The sequence below is a fragment of the Podarcis gaigeae genome (genome assembly GCF_964106915.1).
Source record: "Podarcis gaigeae genome assembly, chromosome: 10".
Lineage (NCBI taxonomy): Eukaryota > Metazoa > Chordata > Lepidosauria > Squamata > Lacertidae > Podarcis > Podarcis gaigeae.
This window is the reverse complement of record NC_139686.1, coordinates 60,068,155-60,080,159: the sequence shown is the minus strand read 5'-3', so window position 1 is coordinate 60,080,159 and position 12,005 is coordinate 60,068,155. Positions and strand designations below refer to the sequence as shown.

The window sequence follows — 12,005 nt, the reverse complement described above, 5'->3', positions numbered from 1 at the left end:
TCCGAGAAATGATTAAAATGTTCACTACTCACAGTCATGATATTTCTGAAAAATCCAATGCTGAAGTTTCTGGGTCTTTGTTAATTACTTATTTACGGTATTTCACCCCACTTTTCAGAGGATTGTCTCCCCAAAAAGGCTTGTGTCGTTTTTTTAGAGAGAGAAAGATAGGCACTGACAATCAGGCTCACAATGACATGCAGGAAAAAAGAGAAAAGATGGGAAGAGAGCATTTCTATAGGTGGTGAGTTATGAATGGGTGTTATATGCAGTTGGGGGCAGGCTGATCTTCCCTTGGTGGCATTTTTGCTGGCATAGCAGTTGGAGGCCCTTTCCCCTTTGCTTCTGCAGTCCCAGATGCAATGAAATACAATCAGACATCAGCATTAAAATATCAGTAATTATTTACACATTTGTACCTTTTCCCCATCATTCATAAAGAGACATTGATCAGAAATGGCACATAAGTAGAAACTTTGTATTTTCCTTTCGTTCTAGCCATATATTGCCATAAATACATTGTGTGTGAAGAGCAATCATTGCATTTTGGGTCTCCTTTGCACACATCTGTACCAAATCTAGGAGCTGCTTGTCTCAGAAAGAGATGTATTGTCATCTACTGGGGGAAATAACAACAGAGATTTGTGTAACTACCTGGGAGACTGTTTGGATCCAGATTTTGGCACTTAGTAGACCCAGGGACGCAGGTGGCGCTGTGGGTTAAAGCCTCAGCGCCTAGGACTTGCCGATCGAAAGGTCGGCGGTTCGAATCCCTGCGGCGGGGTGCGCTCCCGCTGCTCAGTCCCAGCGCCTGCCAACCTAGCAGTTCGAAAGCACCTCCGGGTGCAAGTAGATAAATAGGGACCGCTTACCAGCGGGAAGGTAAACGGCGTTTCCGTGTGCGGCTCTGACTCGCCAGATGCAGCTTTGTCACGCTGGCCACGTGACCCGGAAGTGTCTCCGGACAGCACTGGCCCCTGGCCTCTTGAGTGAGATGGGCGCACAACCCCAGAGTCTGTCAAGACTGGTCCGTACGGGCAGAGGTACCTTTACCTTTTAGACCCATTGAAATCAATGGGATTGAAGTTAGTTGTAACTATTCAGCTCTATTAATTCCAGTACGTTCACTCTAAGCTTGACTAAGTTTGGGTCCAGGTTTAATGATTTACTTAAGGCATTTGTTTTTGTACAGACATGTTGCTAGGCTAAACTGGCAGGTCTATACAGATGCTTTGGGAGAGAGGTAGAGGTTATAAACAATGAGATTAGCGGAAACCAGAAAAAGTACAGCCTGTGACAATTACATTAAATGTAATTGTCACAGTCTGTACTTTTTGTGTTTACCTATAACCTAACTTTTTGTGTTTGCCTATAACCTCACTTCCTTCTCCGCTCCTCCCCCTGCTGCCCATCCCAGCCAATTTATCTGCTAATTTAGGATAATGCATCTGCTGAAGTGGGCTCTGGTCCACAAAAGCTTATGCCATAATACATTTGTTAGTCTTTAAGTTGCCGTTAGACATTCTGTTGGGTTTGTAGCAGCAAAGTAACACAGTCTTCCCCTTCTGGAAATCCTACTGGAAAGGTGATCAAGTGTGCTTGGGCGTGGACCCGAGACAAAGGTTTCACTAGCAAGTTTGTGTGTGTTTTATTTGGGGGTGGGTGTTCAAAAATCTTGTTCTGCTAATGTGAATCTGGAGGGATTTTATGCATAGTGGAGAGTATTTGCTGTCTGTTGTTTTTCCTGTTTAATAACCATTCTTAGTCTTAGCATTGTGGAGAAGGAACTTCATAGCACCATCCTGTACATATCTACTCTGAAGTAAGTCCCATTGTGTTCAGTCTAGTTAACTTCCAGGTAAGTGGGAAGTGGATTACATGTTTGCAGAGAAATACATAGGATCTGATCTCTTATTTCCTCCTCTCTCAATTTAGTTCTTGACGCAGTATAACTCGCATTGTCTGTGCCAAATCGGTGACCAGACAGACATATACAGACACTCATTTATCACACCAGCAAATTTATAACTGTAAAATGTTACAAGAGCAGTCATGACTGTTATTTGCCTCTGTTGTTGCTGGATGATCTATCACCAGTCTTACATTTCAGACAGAGACAAAATGAGATTAATGCTTCTGTATGATCCTAGATGTGATAGTTGCAGCATCCCTCTGATTCTTTTTATAAACATGTAATTCTGGTAATTAATGGAGATGTCCTACCCCTCTTTATTCACTTGCCATTAATGTCCCCTAATGACTCTCCTTCTGTTTCCTTGACAGAATTCTTCCTTGTGGATATAGTATTGTGAATCTGGGGTTTTTACCATAGGGCTAATTTAAATGTGATGTGGGAGTTTGTGAGCAGCATGTACTATATTTAAAATGTACCATCAGGCCCTGGACTGACTGCCCTCCATGCTCACTGCTGAATTCACCTGAATTGGAAGGATTGTAAGAGAGCTTCCTGTTCTACCTGAGCTTTGCTTGAGCAGCAAGGTCTCTGGCTTGCTCCTTAACCCCACTTCCAGGTTTATCCTCTGCCTCTGACTTCAGTCTAGGCTTGCTCCTTGACTCTTGCCACCTAGCTTCCCCTACAATTATGACTTCTCCTTGGTCCTGACTGGCTTGCTGGCCTCATGGCTTCTGGTTCCTAGCTGTTGGCTTGCCTTAGACCCACCTGGCACTGTTGTTGTCGTTTAGTCGTGTCCCACTCCTCATGACCCCATGGATCAGAGCACGCCAGGCACTCCTGTCTTCCATTGCCTCCTGCAGTTTGGTCAAACTCATGCTGGTAGCTTCGAGAACACTATCCAACCATCTCATCCTCTGTCGTCACCTTCTCCTTGTGCCCTCCATCTTTCCCAACATCAGGGTCTTTTCCAGGGAGTCTTCTCTTCTCATGAGGTGGCCAAAATATTGGAGTCTCAGCTTCAGGATCTGTCCTTCCAGTGAGCACTCAGGGCTGATTTCCTTCAGAATGGATAGGTTTGATCTTGAGAGCCAGTGTGGTGTAGTGGTTAAGAGCGGTAGTCTCGTAATCTGGGGAACCGGGTTCGAGTCTCCACTCCTCCACATGCAGCTGCTGGGTGACCTTGGGCCAGTCACACTTCTTTGAAGTCTCTCAGCCCCACTCACCTCACAGAGTGTTTGTTGTGGGGGAGGAAGGGAAAGGAGAATGTTAGCCGCTTTGAGACTCCTTAAAGGGAGTGAAAGGCGGGATATCAAATCCAAACTCTTCTTCTTCATCTTCTTGCAGTCCATGGGACTCTCAAGAGTCTCCTCCAGCACCATAATTCAAAAGCATCAATTCTTCGGCGATCAGCCTTCTTTATGGTCCAGCTCTCACTGGACCAGCCTGGACTCTCACTGGACCAGCTCTCCAGGCGAAATTAGAGCTCCCCCCAATGTTGTCCCCCTCCCCCAGATTAAAAGTGTGTATGTTTGCCAAGACATTCAGGTACCTGTATTTTGATAACCAAGTTTCCTCCGACAACTGTCAACCCTGTTCTTAGGAAACTGCCATAGTAAATTCACCAAAAGCTACCATAGAAATATCAACATTTTCAAAAATAGGGGGTCCATGGTTTGGCTTTTGAAAACAAGGGGCCTGCAGTACTTGGCTAACTGGGAACCACAAGTATGTGCTGTAGTGATTCTATGGTTTCTGAAATATAAGCTGAACTTTGCTATGGAAAGCAATAGCTATACTGTATTATTATTATTATTATTATTATTATTATTATTATTATTTATTTATTTCAGTTATGAGAATGAACCTCTGTTTCCAGATCAAGAGCATTGCGGGGGTTTTATTAATTCTGGATTTTCAGCAAGCCGGGACAAAGGTAGTAAACAAATCTATTGCCACTTTCATTGACGCCCAAGGGCAGGGAATTTTTTGTCCATTTGAGGGTCACATTGTTGTGGGGGACCTTCTGGGACTGGAGCCAGATGCAAAAGCAGGTAGAGCAAAGGACGTGGCTCTTAGCCAGGTAAGCAAGAGGCATAATCATGGTTCAGGGACACATTCCAGCAAGGTGGAGGCACCTGAGCAGGGTGTGGAGCAGGCCTGGGGAGGGGAGTGGTCTGAATGAGGGGGTGTGGCTTAGGGAGGGTGAGAGAGAGTGGGGTAGAGAGGCCTGGAGGACCACAGCTGACCCCTGATCCAGAGATTCCCCACCCCAGGTTGAAGCAGAAAAGCCAAATATTGACGCTTTACTTCTTTGACTGGGCCTCCCTTTTACTGTCTGGCTGCGATGCCTCTGGCAGTATGGAAACAGCAGAGAATGAATGAGAGGAAATGTGGCAGAAGGAGTTTATTCTGAATGCCAGTCTTTGCTAAAGAAGACTGCCGCACAAGTTACCTAACTGGAGAGGAAATAACTTCCTTTCATCTGGAAATACCCCTTTAAAAACTCAGTTTTCTGGCTGTCCTCCAGGTGAAACTACTAGAGCAACAATTCCTAGCCTGATCCCCTCCAGGTGTTGGACTACAGCTTCCTGGCCATTGGCTGTGCTGCTGAAAATTGGAGTCCAACATCACCTGGAGGGCCACAGATTGGGGAAGGCTGAGCAGAGAGAGAGGGGAGAGCAGTCCTGTGGCAAAAAGGTGCAAGGGAGTTGCAGATTTCCACCTTTCTCCAAAATGAAAGACAGCACTGGTGTAAGGTCTGCTTATCTCAAATATAAACTTTTGTACAGCAGTGGGGTTTTTTTTTTGGGGGGGAGAGATGTTTTTGCATGAAGACACAGGAATGGTTTTTAACTTTGTACATAAGTAAAGTTAGAAAATTTCATTTTTACAGTGTTTCTAGCGGTCTAATATAAACATAATTTGATCTCTGCAGGCACAACCACGGCGGGTGGCTCAAGGTAGGTGTTTTTTTGTTGTTGTTCATATTTTAATGATTATTAACCTATTTTCATGCAATGTGGGGGCACATCTCTGTTTGATAAACATGTGACTGGGGCCTTGATTCACGATAGCTAATAATAATAATAATAATAATAATAATAATAATAATAATAATAATAATTATTTACATCCTGCCCATCTGGCTGAGTTTCCCCAGCCACTCTTGGCAGCTTCCAATCGAGTGTTAAAAACAATACAGCATTAAATATTAAAAACTTCCCTAAACAGGGCTGCCTTCAGATGTCTTATAAAATAAACTGAATGGAGAGTCATATAATTGTTTGTAGAGTTGGGAAGGGACCCCAGGGGTCATCTAGTCTAACCCCTGCAGTGCAGAGCCTCTTTACTGCCTGTAACCAGTTTTAAGAGGAAGCAAAGTGGTGAAAACACAGGAGAGGTTGGTCATTGCGAAAAACAGGGCAAGATGTGACATAGTGGGGGATGGGATTATTTGCTTTTTAATTAAGTGTTATATAGTATTTTGGTGGTTCTGATGGCCTTTGCAAGCATCAGTGGCTAGAGATCTTATTCCTCGCATTGATGTACGCTTCAGTCAGAAAAGCGGCTGATAGCAGAGATAATAAGGAAGGAAAAGAGCTGGAGAATGACTTCTTCTTCTTCTCTGCATGTACTGCTGCAGCTGAGTGGCATTTCATTAACAGCACTTAATGGAAGCTATTCCTATGTGCTGCATCACTCTGAAATTAAGTACCGCTGTTTGATCCTTCAAGGACCGGGGAGGAAACACACCCTGACACAGCCTGTGTGAAGGACAAAATATGGCCAATCCACAAAATTCCTGGCTCAGGTTTTTGCTTAAGTATCATCAGCCTTAAGAAAACAAGATGGATCATTTCGGCCTGTGATCTTATCCAAGCTAGATACAGTTACAGCTGAAAAACTAGGAGCAAGGAGGCTATGAAACTGGTCTCTCACACTTTAAACCTTATTTGGGTGTTCATTGGAAAACCCATGGAGGAAGAATTGGGCCCACACATGCTATCTCAGCCTCCAGTGTCTCCATCTCCGCCAGCTTCATTCCCAAACTTTGCATCTTTAACAGGGAGGTCTGGCAGGAGATTCTGCACACATTGGCTGAATATGTTTCTATCTGAGAAACCTACACTATCGGGGAAGAGTCTTTGGAAGTTCAGTTGAATGCATGAATTCCCAAGTTTCTGAAACAAATCATGCTTGGCTCATAATACCCCAAAATATACCAGAATAGGTAATTACATATTTGGATGCAATTAGTAATTACTTTTTGCCATTTGCTTCACCCCACTTCCCTCAAGCACAGCTAGGGGTGGGGAAGATTTTATCTTCAGTTCACATATAAAGGTGAACCGCAATTTCTAAAACAATAGAGGAACTGAAACACATCCAGCCTTTGAAAATTGCACTCTATGAATTTTGCAGTGCCTAGTAATTTGTGCAAAAATGCATACGCTAAGGTTCAGTGTGCATAAAAGCATGTATTAGCAAAATAGCATGCAATTATAGGTTATATTTGGGGAAATGGATTGACTAAAATGTATGTATTAGGCAAAACAGCATATCAGGGTGTATACTGGGAGAAATTAATGCTTAAACGCTGATGCATTTTCATAAGGATTTTTTAAAAAGAACTTTTGTTAGTTGATATAAAAATGTAGAGAACTGAACTCAAGATGGGAAGAAACCCAGAGAAACTGAAACTGACAGATTTACACATCCCTAAGCCCAGCCACCCACTCTCTTGACTCTCATCAGGTACCACTGAGCTTTGCCCTTATTCCATCAGGTTCCACCTTATTATCAACCGGCTTCTGCCCTTAATTCCAGGGCTCCATTTTGCTGTTCACACATTCTGAGCCGCAGGAATCTCATCAGACTTACTCATTCTTTCCATTACAGGACCTGATTGCACAGCAATATTTGCTGCCAATGCATCTCTCCCCAGCGGCGTTTACTGGATCAAACCAAAGCATTTTCATAAGGCTTTTGAGGTAAGGTATGGTTCTACAATTACATTCTGAGCCACAGGTGTTATTGAGAGCCCCTGTTTTTACAAATGCCTTGTCTTCTGAACAACTGCATGATCTGGAGGTCTGGGCCTGTATACTGATGGCACACAGCTCTACCTCTTACTTCCATAATCTGATCCCGGAGAGGCATTGGAAACTCGAACTAATGTCTGCAAGGGGGAAGGAGAACTTAATTCAGTCAATTGAGAGAGCTGGCAGGTGATGTACAACCTGCCTCCAAACTTCCTCTGAAAGGTCAAGTGTGCAGCTTAGGTGTACATCTGGAGCCACCATTGTCCTTGAATTTTCAAGTTGTGTTTGTGGCCATATTTTATAAGTTTCATCTGGTTTGCCAGGTCTGGCCATACCCAGTGAAGGCAATTCTGACTCGTACCCTAATTGCATCCAAGTTGGTTACAATGTTCTCTCCATGGGGGGTATCTAGATATTTTGGAAATGCCATTTGGTTCAAAATACAGTCATAAGATTGTTGGTTAGTGCAGCATGGCTGAATCATATTACACCGACCCAACACCAGGTTCACTGGTAACCTATTGGTTTCTGGCTTCAGATTAAAGTGCTGATACTAACCTGAAAAGTCCTAAACAGCCTCAGGTTACCTTAAGGCCTGCCTTTGTGCATACAGGTGAGCCCTAGACTCCTGTTGTCTCTGGTCAGACTTTGCAGGAGTTTTGATGGGCGAGTGCCAGGATGATGGTGCCACAGCTCACACACTCTTAAGGAAAGCCATCTGGCTCCCTTTGCCCACTTTTGATAGTCAATTGTGTTTAGAATCCTATAATTCAGATTGGTTACCTACCAACGTAAATTTCTAGGTATTCTGTGAAAAGAGATACGATGGTGGATGGACTGTTATCCAGCGACGCAATGGAGAAGGGGTGTATGGTGGACCTGAGAACTTTCGGAGATGGATGTCTGAATATGAAAAAGGATTTGGCCATGTTGAATGTAAGTAAATTATTCCCCTCAACTAAAATCTTTTGATCTGTGGACTTACCTTTAGACGTCACACTATGTGCACAAATGGATCTTATTGATTGACTTCAACAACCAACCTACATGTGCAGAATTTCTCAAAGGTCTCAGGCAGAGATCTTTTGCCCCATCCCATTTTGCCACCTAATTATTTTCAAGACGTGGCAAGGATTGAACCTGGGACCTTCCACATTCAAAAGTCTCTGCTATGATCCTTGCCCATGTACGCACAAGTAGAAAGTAAAGGTAAAGGTACCCCTGACCGTTACGTCCAGTTGCAGATGACTCTGGGGTTGTAGCACTCATCTTGCTTTATTGACTGAGGGAGCCGATGTACAGCTTCCGGGTCATGATGCCAGCATGACTAAGCCGCTTCTGCCGAAGCAGAGCAGCACACAGAAACGCTGTTTACCTTCCCGCTGGAGTGGTACCTATTTATCTACTTTCACTTTGACGTGCTTTGGAACTGCTAGGTTGACAGGAGCTGGGACTGAACAACGGGAACTCACCCCGTTGTGGGGATTCGAACTGCCGACCTTCTGATCGGCAAGCCCTAGGCTCTGTGGTTTAGACCACTGTGCCATGCACATCCCTAAGTAGGAAGCTGAAAACTGTTGTGGCTCTCAAAACTGCAGGCGTTTATTTCCCATTCAAGATGATGTACAATTGGTGATGGATACATGAAAACACAACTTTATATTTTCCAGTTGAACATTGGCTAGGGCTTGTCTACATTCATGCTCTGACCCACCAGAGAGACAAAAAATGTGAGCTCCGAGTGGACATGAGAAACTGCAAAGGGAAGAAAGGCTATGCTGTATACAAGACCTTTGAAATTGGCAACGAAGATGAAAAATACCGCCTTTCTTTGGGGCAATACAGAGGGAATGTGGGTAAGAGATTCAGTGATGATGTGTGCAATGACTCCCATGTTTACCAGTTTAGCATCTCTCAAAATTGGGTCCAGCAAGCTGGAAAACAAAGACATTATTGGTAGGTTGCACCCCTGGAATAAAATTCTGATTTTCCTGAAGCAGCTTCTCAGGCAGGATTAACCTTCCAGAGCCATTGTAGCTACTTAGAGTCACTCTGGCCTGGTAGCAATGCATTCATGGTTTTAAATAAATACAGCTGCCTTTAGATAGGTGTGTAGTGGCTGGATATAAGCATAATTTTAGCATTAAGTTGAAAGAAGTATCGGTATATTTTGTAATTGAAAATAATTTTAATACAAAGGAAAGGGGAAATGTACATACAACTCATATATGGTTCTTACCCAACTGCACTTTCAAAATTAATTTTGATCCTGGGGATACCTCTTCTAATGGGAGAGGTAATTTTTGCCGATTCCCCCTCCCCCTAACACCCCTAGAAAAACAGCTTACATGATCTGGGGAACCCCCTCCCCAGGACACAGTGGAAAATGGAGAGGGTCTGCAGGGCAAAAAGGGAAATCCCTCTGAAAATCATCTTCTGGATCAAAATACTTAAATGAGAGCAATGGCCCCAGTTGGGTTCTATCTGTTCATAGATTTTATATTTGGTAAAAAAATAAGAATTATACAATTATTTTAGAGGGGAGAGAACAAAGAGTGTGGGTATACAGTACAGTGGTGCCTCGCAAGATGAAAAGAATCCGTTCCGCGAGTCTCTTCGCCTAGCGGTTTTTTCATTTTGCGAAGCAAGCCCATTGACGGCTTAGCGGATTAGCGCTATTAGCGGCTTAGCGGATTAGAAGGGGGGGGGGAGGGAAAAAAACCTGCAGGAACTCGCGAGACATTTTCGTCTTGCGAAGCAAGCCCATAGGAAATTTGTTTTGCGAAGCACCTCCAAAACAGAAAACTCTTTCGTCTAGCGAGTTTTCCGTCTTGCGAGGCGTTCGTCTTGCGGGGCACCACTGTATTGTGAAGGTGAGTGTTCCAGTTGCTTCCATTTAGATGCTACACAGGTTCTGGCACTTGACAAGGGACATCTTACCACTTCTACACCTTCAGTTCATGTGCGGGAAGCTTTTGGCCCTTTAAATGTTGTTTCTCTACATCTCTCATCAACCTTAAATAACCATGCTTGCTCGACCAAATGAGCCTTGTAGTTCAGTAACTTCTGAAGGACTGAAGGCTCCCCACACTTGCTTCAGCCCATACTACTCTTGTTGCTTTTCTTCAGATAACCAAACAATACAAATTTAGGGTTGCGTTGAAGCAAACACCTGCTAATTTGATTCACACTATATTTTGCAAGGGTGTTTTAGTTACCATGAGGCAGTTTCAGAGCCAAGTGGAGAATGCCAGCTGCTCTAGACTGACACCTCCTAATCGCAACGTGGTTAAGATTGTAAAAAGGCGTGTTAAATCACCAGGGAGTTCAATAGTTTGTAAAAGCTCCAAGAACAGCCTACTGTTCTTTGAAAAACATGTGTATTTGTTTTGGTGTGTTGTCAGGTTGACATCCCCAGGGTTATGGCAGTTAGAATTATTTTACGAAAAATATAAAAGCAGAAGTAGTGTGGACAATGCTTGAAGAAAAACAAATTATACCAGTAAGCCAATAAGAATTTGTCTCTCTTTGCCCCAGATACCCCGATGCAGGCAATTAACGAGACTAAAATTTAGGGTTGTTGTTTTTTTTGGTTTAGGAGATGCATTCAGAGGGCGTGAACCCTCTGAGAATCAAGATGGCAATTTCTTCAGTGCGGTTGATAGTGACAATGACGACTGTGGCCCCTGTTTTGTGGGCGATGAAGCCTTCGACAGCTGCGCTGGCGAGCTCTACGGTTCTGGGTGGTGGTTCAGTAACTGCGGCATGGCGGACCTCAACGGGATGTGGCATCCCAAAGACAGCTGTAGAGGTTGGGTATCTGGCGTGTACTGGAAAACATGGAGTAATATTGATTCACTGCTATTTAGTGAACTCAAGATAAAATGTACTTAGCTGTAACAATGTCAGACTCTCCAGTCTGAGATGGCTTGCGAGTTCATTTCCCTTTCTGCAGCAATTTTAGTACTAAACCATCCCAAATCGCTGCGTATGTAACATATAATTAAGTAGCAAGTCTGACTGATCTAAGAAATGAAGTTTCTGCTAATTGATTGTTGAAGTCTTTCTAGTTTTTCAGTAGACGTAGTCCCCCCTTCTTGCCAAAACCATTTCAGTAATAAGGAACAATAAGGAACATATATTTTAGTGCATTCATAATCCAAACGTACTTCTACTGTCCCCTGTAGAACAAATTAGATTGGAACCCACCCATATTTCCATCAAACCCCAATGCAAAGAGAGAGGATGAAAAAGGGGGAAGTAAGATTAAAGACCTTGCTTGGTAACAGGCAAGACAGTAGAGATGTGGCATCTGTGCCTTAGCAGTGCAACAGGTCCCCACCAGTTAATTTCCCTCTTTGATTATTCCCCAAATAGTTGCACCAAATTTCAAATTTTATGGAATTTCTCCTCCTGGCAAAAACCAAGCCGTTTTGTGTGCTGCTTGGATGAACATCTCGCTCCCCCACCATTTTCTTCCTGGGCAAAACAATTGCAGGCTTCTTTGCTGCTAGGACTGCACACAAGAACCAAGCTACTTTTTATTTTATTTTTTTAGTGGGTAGGGATGTTTTATTACTGTTGCTTGATATCTGCTCAGCTTTGTATGCTTTGCCCAGCTGAATGGAGGCCGCAAAATCCTCACCTACTGCCCTAGATAGAATAAAAGTATGTTGTTACCAAAGCTAGAAGAATTTAGAATTTGGATTTTACAACTAAATGGGCTGGAGGAATTTAGGAGACAATGTCATTAACTCTGATTGCTGTTGTCAATGCAATGATTAGTGCATTCCATTGAACCATGAATTGGTTTATGCAATGCAATTTATATCACATTCCTCTGTTGCTTTATTTCCTTCAATTTTCAGAATATGCCATTTGCTTTTTTTCAGATTTCATAAGGCCATTAACCTTTGTACACCAATAAACCGATTGATTCATTCCAGTTATAACCTTGAGTCTGTGGCCATCACTAGTTGTGCTTTAACCTCCTGTTCCACTGGGTTGCTGCTCTTATTCTCAATCTGTTTCCTGAGAGTGATGTTAAT

General features: G+C 43.3%; 1 protein-coding gene across 3 annotated transcripts; it reads left to right on the top strand.

The window, feature by feature from the left end:
• Positions 1–8: 8 nt before the first annotated feature.
• On the top strand, positions 9–11,909 carry LOC310825590 (angiopoietin-related protein 5-like; the record flags this gene model as incomplete). 3 transcript variants are annotated; one of them, XM_083699457.1, is made up of 8 exons in its annotated part: positions 43–244; positions 3,766–3,848; positions 4,851–4,875; positions 6,815–6,906; positions 7,761–7,893; positions 8,628–8,813; positions 10,556–10,782; positions 11,850–11,909. In XM_083699457.1, 8 exons carry the CDS (start codon positions 193–195, stop codon positions 11,856–11,858), a joined length of 807 nt encoding a protein of 268 aa, XP_083555583.1. In that variant the 3' UTR covers positions 11,859–11,909. The 3 variants fall into 3 exon arrangements, with proteins under 3 accessions (XP_083555581.1, XP_083555583.1, XP_083555582.1); XM_083699455.1 differs by lacking the exon at positions 4,851–4,875 and having other exon boundaries at positions 9–244; positions 3,766–3,851; positions 6,779–6,906; positions 10,556–10,768; XM_083699456.1 differs by having other exon boundaries at positions 10,556–11,909.
• Between the last annotated feature and the right edge of the window lie 96 nt (positions 11,910–12,005).